At 48.8% G+C, this 12,674-nt stretch overlaps 3 protein-coding genes across 3 annotated transcripts; 1 reads left to right on the top strand and 2 right to left on the bottom strand.

Annotated features, from left to right (window-relative positions):
- Window positions 1-2,231: 2,231 nt before the first annotated feature.
- Window positions 2,232-6,708, top strand: CHS3 (Chitin synthase, class 3). The gene is made up of 4 exons (XM_024903956.2): window positions 2,232-2,802; window positions 3,192-3,391; window positions 3,467-5,256; window positions 5,324-6,708. The coding sequence occupies exons 1-4, from the start codon at window positions 2,784-2,786 to the stop codon at window positions 6,045-6,047; spliced, it is 2,733 nt and encodes a 910-aa protein (XP_024760693.1). The 5' UTR covers window positions 2,232-2,783; the 3' UTR covers window positions 6,048-6,708.
- A 103-nt stretch (window positions 6,709-6,811) lies between these two features.
- TrAFT101_006166 (uncharacterized protein) lies at window positions 6,812-6,997 on the bottom strand (the record flags this gene model as incomplete). The annotated part of the gene is made up of 1 exon (XM_066127671.1): window positions 6,812-6,997. One exon carries the CDS (start codon window positions 6,995-6,997, stop codon window positions 6,812-6,814), a length of 186 nt encoding a protein of 61 aa, XP_065983784.1.
- A 95-nt stretch (window positions 6,998-7,092) lies between these two features.
- TrAFT101_006165 (uncharacterized protein) lies at window positions 7,093-8,773 on the bottom strand (the record flags this gene model as incomplete). The annotated part of the gene is made up of 5 exons (XM_024902564.2): window positions 7,093-7,284; window positions 7,346-7,737; window positions 7,805-8,114; window positions 8,177-8,312; window positions 8,367-8,773. 5 exons carry the CDS (start codon window positions 8,771-8,773, stop codon window positions 7,093-7,095), a joined length of 1,437 nt encoding a protein of 478 aa, XP_024760692.2.
- Between the last annotated feature and the right edge of the window lie 3,901 nt (window positions 8,774-12,674).

The following is a 12,674-nucleotide window of genomic DNA, read 5'->3' as shown; positions in this document are numbered from 1 at the left end:
TTTCTTCTCTGTCTTCTCTTTCTTCTCTTTCATCTTTTTATTTATGGGAGGTTATAACAAGTTTGTGTCAATCTTATTATATTACAGGGAGGACGCATAACAAACAAGCGGTGTAAATTCATCTACCACATGCTGCTACGCTAATAATTGGTTAGCTAAGAAGTTGTTTGGTGAGTTAGTTTTAATAATAAAAACCTCAAGAGTACCTTGGATTTGGCTTGTCTCTAAATCGGAAATTCAGGTCTGAAGATACATGTATCTTGACCTAAATCTTCGGCAGGCTTTGTCGGGGATATCCGCTTATTTCGGATGGTAGGCAGTATCTTATGTCAGAATAAAAGCAATGCATGTAAAACGCTTTTAGCGCCATAGACTAAGCAATTGCTAATCAAGCGCATGTATCTGTAGTATTGAGATTTTTTTTATATGAAGACAATATGCCTCGTCTTTGATAGCTTTGCTGTATAAGGCAGAGCCATGTTACTGATATGTAAAGAAAGCAGTATGAAGATACCCGACATAGCATCCAATCTCGGCAGAAAGAGAGGTCAAGATCTACTGATAACGCAGAGAATACAATTATTAATCAAGACTATTTACTCCGTATTTAACAAATGTTAGGTAAATATATCTACCTTATACAGTAGGTGGCGCTATTGATGCTACAGACGGGTTCAGTACCCATCTTCAAGTAACAAGTGCCTACGATTCTAGCTCATAGGGTTAAAAATAGTATAATATCGGCACATTTTATAATTTACTTATCAGCATTTGCTTTAAGTGGAACTCGTATTCCGTAGACGACAGGGTGACTTGTTCCTGTAGCTGTATATACCGATGGCATGGCGGTGGGAAGAGCTCTGAAGTAATTCGACACGTCAGCCAAACCCTATTACTACTACGATCAAGATACCCCGCGAGGCAGCTTCAAAGCCCCGCATTTGTTTTCCAGGTTGTGTATAAAAAAACAAGGGCAATAGTCTATGCTGTATCTGAGGCTGAGAAGAGTTATGCTAGAAATAGAGACTAGGCAGTACTAGTAGTGGCCTGGCTGCTGATATATGGGCTGTGCAATGCTTCCAATCATGCACCATTTTACGCTTAACTTTCCTATTGAGAAACTCGCTGCATGAGGAGATACGGCGTTTGGAGAAAAGAATATTAAATAATACAAGCGACCATCGGACCATTTACAACGTTATGGCCCAGTATAAAATCTGGAGCAACCCGACGCTATGCTGATCGTCATTAAGAGAGAATTTTCATAAAAAAAAAGAAAAAAAAAAAAAAAAGGGCGATCCCTAGATCGGCTAGAATCTAGCGATTTTAACTCACTAGACGCATCAGCCGTGACGACAAAGGCTACGCGCGGACAGAGGCTTGGAGACCCTTAACCCGTTGTGTGACGCCACCAGAATTAATGATTGGATGATGCCGGCGAGGCTGAGCTCTGCTGGGGTTATTGTATCCAGGCTGACTGCGGCAGGCTCCCTTTCAGATCCGTGGCGAATGTTTATTTTTAGCTCTTGCTCGTAATGGAGAGATGGAGAGAGAGGCGAGTGTCTGTAAGTGGAAGTCGGAGATGCTCGCCGCATGAATATACACGGAATGGTGACGCTGACGAACACACCAATATGTATGTGCATGTATACTGTATACCGTCATGTGAGAGACATGTGGCAGGCTCGTGCCTTCATCGGTATGAATATGATATCGCGCATGATGATCATTGCAGTACGGAGGAGTCGTGCCGCCATCTAGCCGCCCTTTCTTAATTGCAGTAGCGTCTCTCTAGCCCCCCCTCAGGGTGGCTTGGGTGGGTACATTTGACGGAGCAGGTATTAATAGCGTCGCCTCACACAGAAAAAATACAATGCAAAAGAGCGAAAAGAGCCTCATGGCACGTGTAATAGGACAGCACACAGAGCACTCAGCGCACCCCTGAATCTGTGCTACAAAGCACGCACGGCTGATTCCTCGTCTAATCCCGTTCGATGTGGTATCTTATCGACGTCACTGTTTGCTCCCCCCCGTCGCCAAGGCAATTGGTGGAGTGCTGAGCGCTGCGGACCAGTAAAAGCCCGCCAGTCTGCCTTCCCACGGCCACCCCCAAGCCCCTACGAGACGCTACAGGGCACTAGCCCCCCACTAGCACCTCTGAAACCGACAGCTGGACCAAGGGGCCTTCGGCTCCAGCTTCATTGAAACTCATCAGCTTTGAAACCGCCGTTTGATCTCTTCACATCCTCATCATTTTCTTTCTTTTTCATGCGCGTCCCCCCGTTCGATTCGCAACAGGCACACCGAGAGATCGCTCCAATTACGATTACGATTTAGCTCCTCGCGAGAGGATCCACCGCTATTTCAGGGCTGTTTTTCTGCGTGTCTGCTTCGTGCCTCTGCCAACCCTAGCATTTCGCGAGAGAGAGGTGATCTGCGAAAGTCGACAGAAACACGGCCCCGACGTACCTTGCATATTACCCCAAAGCCGCTCATTGGAGCTTCATCGACCAGGCCTCGAACCATCCCAGGGTGCGCGCACAGGCCCTTGCTTCCCTTAAACCATCAGACGACGACGACGACGCAGAGCCGCCGCTGCGCCGCCCTCTTTCTCTGAACTCGGTGTCGTAAACACGAGGCGACTACCGGCTGTCTCCATTCCACGCGCCACCAGAAGCAACGTGGAAGGGAGAGAAGAAAAAGAACTCGCGATTCATCGTCTGCCTCGCTCCCCAGCTCTACCTCGCACCGTCACTAGCACTGGCAATTGATTTGCTCCAACCATGTCGTATAATCGCCTAGGTATGTACGCTTGCAATCGTCCAATTTCCCCTTCTGACGACTCTTGGCACCTCAACCCCCTGCCCGCTTAATCTCGAACACCCACTTTTGCCCACTTCGTCCTTACGAGTCCCTGTTGCGACATCTTCATCTTCTCCCCATTGCGATGCTCGACGCTCTTGGCTAGCTCCTCCCCGCGGTCCCTGGATGTGCGGCGGGCTACATGCTACGTGATATATACTGGCTAGTAGTATACAGCTAGCCCTGGGGCGCATCATTGCGTTGTTTCCACATCTCTCTTCTCTCCTGCCTCTCTCACTTCTTATTCGTTTTTTGGCGTTTTCCTTTAACTCAACGACTGGCTCGTTTCTTTGGATCTTCGCCATATCTAACGAACATTATACCCGCAGATCACAACTACGAGGACGACCAGTATCACCAGATGGATCCTCGGGGTAACCCATATAGGACTCCGTCGCCTGGACACCCGCTTCAGCAGGGATACCAGATGGACGAGAATCCCTATGGCCAATATCATCCTCAGAATGCCCAGATGCCCAATATTGGGCGACTGGCAAGCCCGAGCGACCAGCTACACATTAACCCCGCTGTGAGTGCTTGAGATTATGCTGTTCATAAGCCAATGGGGAGTTGCGGTGACTGACTGAGTTTTTGTTTGTTTCAGGCCTCTGTTGACGGTTTGTCCTACAACCCCGACCAACCTTACAACACCGGCCACCGTCCGTCCGACTACTCAGTAGATCCAGAGGCCCATCACAATGCCTACTACAATGCTCCTTATGAGCCGCATCCACACACCGGCCAAGACTATGATCAACCGTACGAACACCCCGACTATGACGACCGACGACCGATGCTCTCACATCAGAACTCCGAACACCCTCTCACCCAGCAGGAAGAGACTCGGCCTGTCACACCGACGGGTGGCATCAAAAGATGGAAGACAGTGAAGCAGGTGCTTTTATACCGTGGCAATCTGGTGCTTGATTGCCCAGTGCCGCCTGTACTACTGCGCGAAAACCCTCACGGCGAACGTGATGAGTTTACACACATGCGATACTCGGCCGCAACCTGTGATCCTAAAGATTTCTATGATGAGAATTTTACGTTGCGTCAGAGGCTCTTCAGTAAGCCTCGGCACACCGAACTGTTCATCGTAGTTACCATGTACAATGAAGACGACGTTCTCTTTGCACGAACTATGGTTGGTGTTTTCAAGAACATTGAATACATGTGCAACCGCCCAAACAGTAAGACCTGGGGTAAGGACGCCTGGAAGAAGATTGTGGTCTGCATTGTCAGCGATGGTCGTTCCAAGATCAACCCCCGAACAAGGGCAGTGCTAGCTGGTCTCGGAGTCTATCAAGAGGGTATCGCCAAGCAGCAAGTGAACAACAAGGATGTGACGGCGCACATCTATGAATACACCACCCAGACGCACCTGCAGCTGACCAAGGACGTTGTCTCGCTGGTTCATCGCCGAACACCCGTCCAACTGCTCTTCTGTCTCAAAGAGAAGAATGCAAAGAAGATCAACTCCCACAGATGGTTTTTCCAAGCATTTGGCCGTGTTCTGGACCCCAACATTTGCGTCCTCATTGATGCCGGTACAAGACCGGGAGGTAGTTCTATCTACCATCTGTGGAAGGCGTTCGACCTAGAACCCATGTGCGGAGGCGCCTGTGGTGAGATCAAGGCCATGTTGGGTACTGGTGGCAAAAACTTGATCAACCCTCTGGTTGCAACGCAAAACTTTGAGTACAAGATGAGCAACATTCTGGATAAGCCCTTGGAGTCGGCCTTTGGCTTCATCTCCGTCTTGCCTGGTGCCTTCTCAGCTTATCGATATGTTGCCTTGCAGAACGACAAGAACGGCCAAGGCCCTCTCGAAAAGTATTTCTTGGGTGAAACGCTGCATGGTGGTCACAAAGCAGGTCTCTTCGAGTCCAACATGTACCTGGCCGAAGATCGTATTCTCTGCTTCGAGCTGGTCACTAAGCGAAACTGCCACTGGATCCTGCAGTATGTCAAGTCTGCCACCGGCGAGACTGATGTGCCCGATACAGTGACGGAATTGGTCCTCCAGCGACGTCGTTGGCTCAACGGCTCTTTCTTCGCTGCCATCTACGCCATCGCTCATTTCCACGACTTCTTCCGCTCTGACCACTCTTTCTTCCGAAAGATTGCATTCTTTATTGAATTTGTCTTCAACACCATCAACATGATCTTTGCTTGGTTCGCAATTGGTAACTTCTTCTTGGTCTTCAAAATCCTGATTACGAGTCTGGGCTCGGACGATCTCCTCGGCAAAGTTGGTAATATCCTGGGCGTTGTATTTGAGTGGCTGTATGGCGTTTGCCTGATTACTTGTTTCGTCTTGTCTTTGGGTAATCGGCCGGCTGGTTCTGGCAAACTTTACACTGCCATGGTCTGGTTCTGGGCAGGTATCATGATGTACGTTCTGTTCTTCTTTCTCCCCCCTCCCCCTTTAATTAAGTGATTACTAACCCGAATCGGACAGATACTTGATGTTTGCTGCCATTTTCATCGCCGTCAAAGCTATTATTGCAGATATTCACAGCGGAGGCGGGTTTAGCATCAGCGAGATTTTTAAGAACCAGGTCTTCTACACGCTCATCGTTTCCGTCATGTCGACCTACGGTATCTGGCTCATTGCATCTCTTCTCATGTTCGATCCATGGCACATGGTTACCTCGTTTCTCCAGTACATGCTCCTGACTCCAACTTTTACCAACATTCTCAACGTCTACGCTTTCTGCAACACCCATGATGTTTCCTGGGGTACCAAGGGTGACGATAAAGTGGAAAAGCTGCCGTCTGTCAACACCAAAGACGGCCAGGGTAAAACAGATCTCCCTGATGAGGGTGATTTGAATGCGCAGTACCAGCGAGAAGTCTCGGTATTCAGCGTCAAATATAAGGAAGTAAAGTCTGCCCCCACGGAAGCTCAGCTGCAAGAGAAACAGATGGACTACTACAGAGGTGTACGAACTGGTGTCGTGCTGATCTGGATGATTACCAACTTTGCCCTGGCAGCCGTGGTTTTGAGCTCAGCTGGCCTCGAGAGGATCACGCCTGGTAACCAGCAGGATATTGAGAATCAGCAAACAGAGCGATCCAACATCTACATGGCTGTCGTCCTTTGGAGTGTTGCAGCATTGAGCAGCTTCAAATTCTTGGGAGCCATGTGGTTCCTTATCGTCCGTCTGTTCAGAGGTGTCTAAAAGGACACTGTGTAAAACCTATTGAGGGCTGAAAACGAAGATGATAAGTAACAATTGGAAAGAGGAGATAAAAGGAAAGGACGAAGAAAAAAATTATACAAAGCTCTCAGCAGGCTACGATAAAACATTATGCTATTATCATTTCTTTTCGAATTATACCCCTTTTTATATATATTCTACGACAGGAAGGGAAAAACACACATCCCGACGACATGTTGGAATTTTGCGCTTGAAGGAGAGCAGGGGAGAGGAGGCATCATTTGGTGTAACTATCTGTCTTCTTGCATGCATACATTTTACGGCCAGTGTGGTGTTTTATTTCCTCTTCTTTGTATAGCACACGACGGGGCGTTCTTTTGAACGAATGTGTGTGAGTTGGTGGCGTTTTTCTTTTCTTCTCGTTTGTCCTTTTCTTTCTTTCACATGAACGCATTTGCATAGCAGATATTTTATAATGCGCTGAATGATGATGAAATATTTGTGATTTTGAACGTTGATTGAGGATTTGAGTATGCTGCTTTCCACTACTTGGTTGGCATTGAGCAAGCTGTCTTCACTTATTCTAAACCTTGAAGGAATCACCAGACGAGCATTGAACGTGAATTTATAAACATCTAATCATATTATTGACAATACTTCGTAATTTATACCATATACCATGCAATCATAATTCTAAAAAAATGGAGAACCAGCCCAGTCTACTGTAAAGTCCTGAAGCCGCCCATCTTTCAAAGGAACAGGACCATTCACAACTCCTGTAACTTCTAAAATAGCCACGCAATATAACGGTTGTAAAACTTGCGCATGCCCTGGCTGTCTGCGTTTTTGATCTGCTCTTGTTCCAGATAGTCCGCCTCCTGCGAGTCGATGATGTCTTTTCCGGTGTAAAAGTCTGCCTCGTGAGGCTTGACACCTCGGCTGCCAGTGAGGAGCATGTGTCCAAAGAGCATGGAAATATAGAGAGGAATTCCAAGATATCCTGTGATGAAGTTCTTGTAGTCAAAATTCGTCTCCTTAGTGTGGATGAAGACGTTGAAGTTCTTTGTTAGACTGATAAGAATAACAAAGGCCAGGCAGATGACGGTGCCCCAGAATCCCTGAGGGCGACATAAGGCATGGCACTATCGGGAATGTTTTGGGCTCGGCGCGCGCGGAGGAAGAAGAGGTAGGTGACGAGGATGGAAATCCAGGTCAAGATACCAAAGATAGTGACGAGATTGACGAAGTAGCCAAAGACCTAATCATCGTGTTAAAATAAATCCTTTAGTGTTTCATGAGGGACCATTGAAGAAACGTACCACTGTGCTGCTGGTAGAAGCGTTCATAAACGCAAGGCATGAAATAGCTGCGGAAAGGAAAAGCGCCGGGTAGGGCACGCCGCGCTTATTTGTCTTCTTGAAAATAGCTGGAGCAGCATCATCTGAGGCAAGGCCATAGAGAGTTCGGCTCGCAATGTACAAATCAGAGTTGGAGGCGGAAAAGACAAAGACCAAGATGCAAGCATTGATGATGTGCGGCAGGACCTTGACACCGGCGAGAGTGGCCGCGACAACGAAAGGCGAAGCGTTGGCGCCAGTAGTCTGCTTGTTGGCGAAGGCGAGGTCCTTACTGTTATAGGGGACAATCATGCCGACAAGGAAGATGCTGAGGCAGTAGAAGATGAGGATACGGAAGAAGGTAAGCTTGATGGCTGCGGAAACCCGTTAGTCTTCGTAGTATGGAAGTGTGACTGGTATAAAGGAAAAGAATGAACATACCCTTGGGGATGCTTCGTCGAGGATTCTGGGCTTCACCAGCGGTGACACCAACCAGCTCAGTTCCAAGGTAGGCAAAAGTTGCATTGACCATGACAGACCAGAAGCCGAGGAACTTGCCGAGGGAACCATCGGAATACAATTCAGCAAATGCGCCGGGATTGTGCCAGTATCGGAAGCCAGGAGCATCACCGTTGGGGCCGCCCCCGCAAGCAATGACGAGAGCGAAAATGATGATACCGACGATTATGACGACCTTGAAAGACGACAACCAAAATTCCAGCTCGCCAAAGAGTTCGATTCCTAGGTAATTCTGTGTAGTGGTTAGGACAGAGTAGAAAAACCGAGAAGGAGGAAAAAAATAGATAGACATACGACGACAATGATGGTGACTAAGAAGATGGCAATGAAGACACCCGGATTGACCTTGTCTCGAGGGCACCAGAATTGAATTACCAATGCGGCAGCCGTCAACTGATTCGGAGTGGTGATAATATACTTGAACCAATATCTTGGGTTTCCATTAGCCCTACAAACCAAAAATTGCAGTAGAATTTCAACTCACGTCCAGCCAAGAGCAAATCCCAAAGATGGATGGCAGTATCGCGTCGCATAACCTGTGAACCCAGCACTCATAGGTAGCCAGGCCGCCATTTCTCCCAGAGATGCCATAACGCCGTAGACGAGAAGTCCGACGAAACAGTACGAAATGAGCAATGAACCAGGTCCAGCTTGAGCGAGAGCCTTGCCAGTACCAATGATGAGACCTGTACCGAGAGCGCCACCGATGGCAATCATAGAAATGTGACGGGCTTTGAGACCGCGATGCAGAGACGTCTCGGCCGAAGTCTCCAAGCCACGGATGCGAACATTTTCGAAGTTGCCGGCGCCGGTGCTGAATTTCTCGGCATCGTGGCCGTAGGCAGTGCTGTTGGGGTGATGGGCGTGAAGCCCGTCGTCTTGATAGCTCATGACGGCGAGATTCTAGGAAATTGATTGGGCTTTGGTCGCGAGAGGAGAGAAGGCCAAATGTCAAAAGAGTGATCTATAATCACCTGGCGGCGGTTCCTCGCACGATACAGATACTCTTGGGCACCAGAGTCGTCGACAGGGGACGAGTAACGACAGAGGGCAGAAGAGAAGACCACTATAGATAAAAGGGAAAGCTTTCTCACGGAAGAAGCAGCCCCCGGAAGTTTATAAACGATACGGCTGGGAACTAGGGCCGTCGGCATCCATCATTAGTAGACGTATGGAGACATACGGAGTACGTGTATCTTCGCACCTACCACAACCTACATGTATTAAGCGTTGGGTTTAGGTTTACCCAGCTATCCAGGCTCGTGCCACGTTCTAGCCTCCATGTATGTGTACTTGCAGCCTGTATGTACAAGTACACATGGAAGCCCCGAGGCTACCCCATACCAAGCCATGGGGACGCGGTCTCTCTACGCCCATATCTGGACCTTCCTATCACCAGGCTAGGCCTATCGCTAGACTAGCCGCAATCAGAAACGAGCAAAAAGCCCGAAGTTGGATCGTCGGCGGTGGAGAAAGGAAGCTGAGAGAGGCAAAGAGCACGGCCTCGTGGGCTGCACGGACCGGGGCGAAGTCTTTGAGGCTGGCAGATTGAGGTTGGAAGACCGCTCTTTTCCTCTACTGCTGGCGCGTCCGCCAAGGGAGCTAACTCTTATTTTTTTGTCTTGGTGGAGGCTCATTCAGTACGCATGTACATGCCGTATGTATTGCAGATTATAGCAAGATGATGATAAAGCCCTGGTCAAGGTCCGGCGGCCTTGGCTGGGGAAATTTGGGGATGATGGCGCTTTGGCCGTGTGGGTTGGTGTCTCTGTATTTTCTCCATTCGTATCCATCACAGCTTTTCTTTCGCTGATATTCATGCAGCAGTACTATGATCTCCAGGTCTTGGTTCAGAGCATCCGCTGCAAGTCTTTCTTACTATCGCTTGCATATTTTCTCCAGCCACCTGAGCGGCCGGTGGAGAGTCCGCACGTGTCCTCCGTAGAGGGTAGCAGTGTTGAATGGCAAGCGGTTGGTCTGTCCAGAGTTAGTGTTGACGTCTGGATTGCGTGCAGCAGCGGATCATGTCGCCTGACTCAGGCCCGGTGGCCGTAGCACCAATCTTGTGCCATGCGAGGGGAAGTTGGGGCTGACCTGTACGCGAGAAGTCGCCTAGCAGTGAGCAAACGCAGAGAGACGTGAGCCGATGGTAGCATTCTGGAGAAGCCCTGGCAGTTTGCCACGAGTCGGGTCATTGCGTTCTCACCATCGAGCATCATCCATGTTATCTCGCCCCGCTTACGGTCCAAGAGCCTTATCTGCTCACTTAATGCTGTTAGTAAACCACAAACAGCGATATTTATAGTACAGAGAAGAGCAATAGACTCAAGTCATTGTCTCATCTTGCCGGCATCATTGTTGGACAACCTCGCAGTCTGTCGAGTCCCAGAACGCATCGGCCGAGGCGCCAATTCCGGCTCTGCCTGGGGTAATTTGGAGAATTGGAGAATCCTTGAAGACACAGCGTCGAATCAATACCAGCCTAGCCCATTCATCAGACGTGCCAAGGCCTATGCGAGCAATGCTGGTGCCTGACCAGATGATTGATTCGATTGTGGTTGGTTGGCTGAATAGTGAGAGAAGCGCCGCTAGAAAGCGCCACGCTTTCATTGTGCGGCGGAAGCGTTCTAGAAGTGCGAGCTAGCAGAATAAGCACTTCGCTTAGCGCTGTTGGGGGCTGCTTAGGGGTTGTTGGCTGCCCTTAGCAGCATCCTACAGCGAGCTCCCGGCGCTGCGCAAATTTTCCAGCATTGGGCGCATTGACGATGTTCTTATCATTAGATAGAGCACGTCCTCGTGACTGCATATAGCATTACCTCTCGGGCCTCACTTCATTCACTCGCTTACATGTCGCAGCCAGCAACAGCGAGTCTCACGCTCGTAGCATCTTCTGCCAGCCGCCAGCTTCTCTGTGTGCAAAGCGACAGAGCGACGGATTAATTCTCGCTCTCTCCAATGCCCGCACTAAGCAAGCCTCGTCCGCTATTGTGGATTCCCAGTTCTAGGTTATCTTAAGGTTGTTAGACCCGCCACGCCACTCGCCCTTCGGATTTTTCTATTTGTCGGCACCCAAGGATAAGCATTTCGACCTGCCTAATTGGGCCCTTGACGTGATTTACCCCGGTCCTGAGGTCAAGGACCGCTGGGTGGCACGTCCTCCTCGCCGAATGCCTGCAGGCAAGGAGGGGGCGCAGAGATGGGATTCAGCATGTGCGGCTGAGCAGCACTGAACAGAGTGATGGACTGTGCTGTGTATGTTTTGATTCTGAATTCCGGCGTGTATACAGCGTCAAGATGCTTGCTCTCTGAGCTTCAATAACTCGATCTTAAAACAGTCAGCTGTTTGAACGGCATATTACTCCCGTAACAACTGACGTCTTTTCATCTACAAATCTCGCCATCTGCTAGTCATTGCAGAGTGCCCTTTCTCGTGCCGGTATCCGTGAAAGAACACTCAAATTACCCTCATCGACGGGGAATACAAAAGTCATCATAGAAAGTCATACGGCAATATAGGTACCCAGGAATGTTAAATCCTCCTCATTGTGTATACGTAATACCTACTATACTCCCTGTTCAATACTTCGCCTTATTGGGATGCGAAATAGCTCCGTGTGGTATTCTTCAAAAACTTCTCCAGGCATAGAAAAGTCTTGAGCTGTTTGTTTGCTCATACGAATTCGGAATATTGATTCTCTCCTTGCTTCTCTCCACACCGTTTGTCAAGAGCGTTCACTGTCCTTTAAGTGGAGGTTTCGCCAAGGCTCTTATCAATTCTCCAATACGGAGACCCAGCGCTAGAAGCAAAGATCGACTTGTGCCCTCTTCATCTGGCTCTTGGCATAAGCCACCATGGCTTGGTATGATGTACATGTACTTTTACCCCATACTCATGAACGAAGTACCTGCTACTAGTCATGATACTCAGATTAGGCTTGTTCAGGTGAGGCGTATAATGCTCCTACTACTCCAACGCGCGGAGCAATGCATCTTGGATGCTACACAAAATCGTCAGAAACCGCCTAGCATTGGCAAAATCCCATTCAACGTATTCTGCATTGACAACTAGCCCGTCTCTACGCTGCTCTTGTGCCTGCAGGGAACATGAGAGCTGACTTATTTCCCTCGATCCCTAGCTTCCAGAGACAGATGCTACGCTGCGAGTGCTACTAAACGATGCGAGTATATCGTAGTGTACTTCTATTCACAGGTGAGGGCAAGGGTCTCGGCCAAAGACCGGAACATCGCTCCACAAACAGGAAGCGTCTCACAGCATGTCTTGCCACCTACCGCGGGTTCCATCGGAAGTCGGGCCTGGATTCAAGGCGCAGTTCACGGACCAAGTGAGCACTGCCATTTTATCTCCAGCGATGGATCAGACCGCCTCACCCAACTGTTGTCCAAATGATCACGAGGTATGCCTCAATGTGGAGGTGCCATTTGGTTGTGCAGCTTCTCCAGCGCCTGGGACAGCTATGGCAATTCGATTGTAGCGTTGCAGCGATTCCATTTTATAGGCGCATCCATAAGCTTAAGTAAACTTTATTGCGACTACGTATTGTGGAAGGCAAATGGGTGTCCCCTTTTTGTTAAACAAGTTTAATAGTAGATAGCCAATTTGGGACAGGGACGTGGCTGTGCATGAAGGAGGTCATCTAGATGCTATAGAAGTACCAGTATTTTATACTCTGACAGAATGACTAGAGTCATTTCTAGACGTATTAACATTAAATTGCACATCCCCCTCCAATCAGAGTGAATTGATGCTCAACACACGTGTCATTACAACATA

Source organism: Trichoderma asperellum, chromosome 3 (genome assembly GCF_020647865.1).
Source record: "Trichoderma asperellum chromosome 3, complete sequence".
In the NCBI taxonomy this organism is placed as follows: Eukaryota; Fungi; Ascomycota; class Sordariomycetes; order Hypocreales; family Hypocreaceae; genus Trichoderma; species Trichoderma asperellum.
This window is presented reverse-complemented; position numbering and strand designations above follow the sequence as displayed.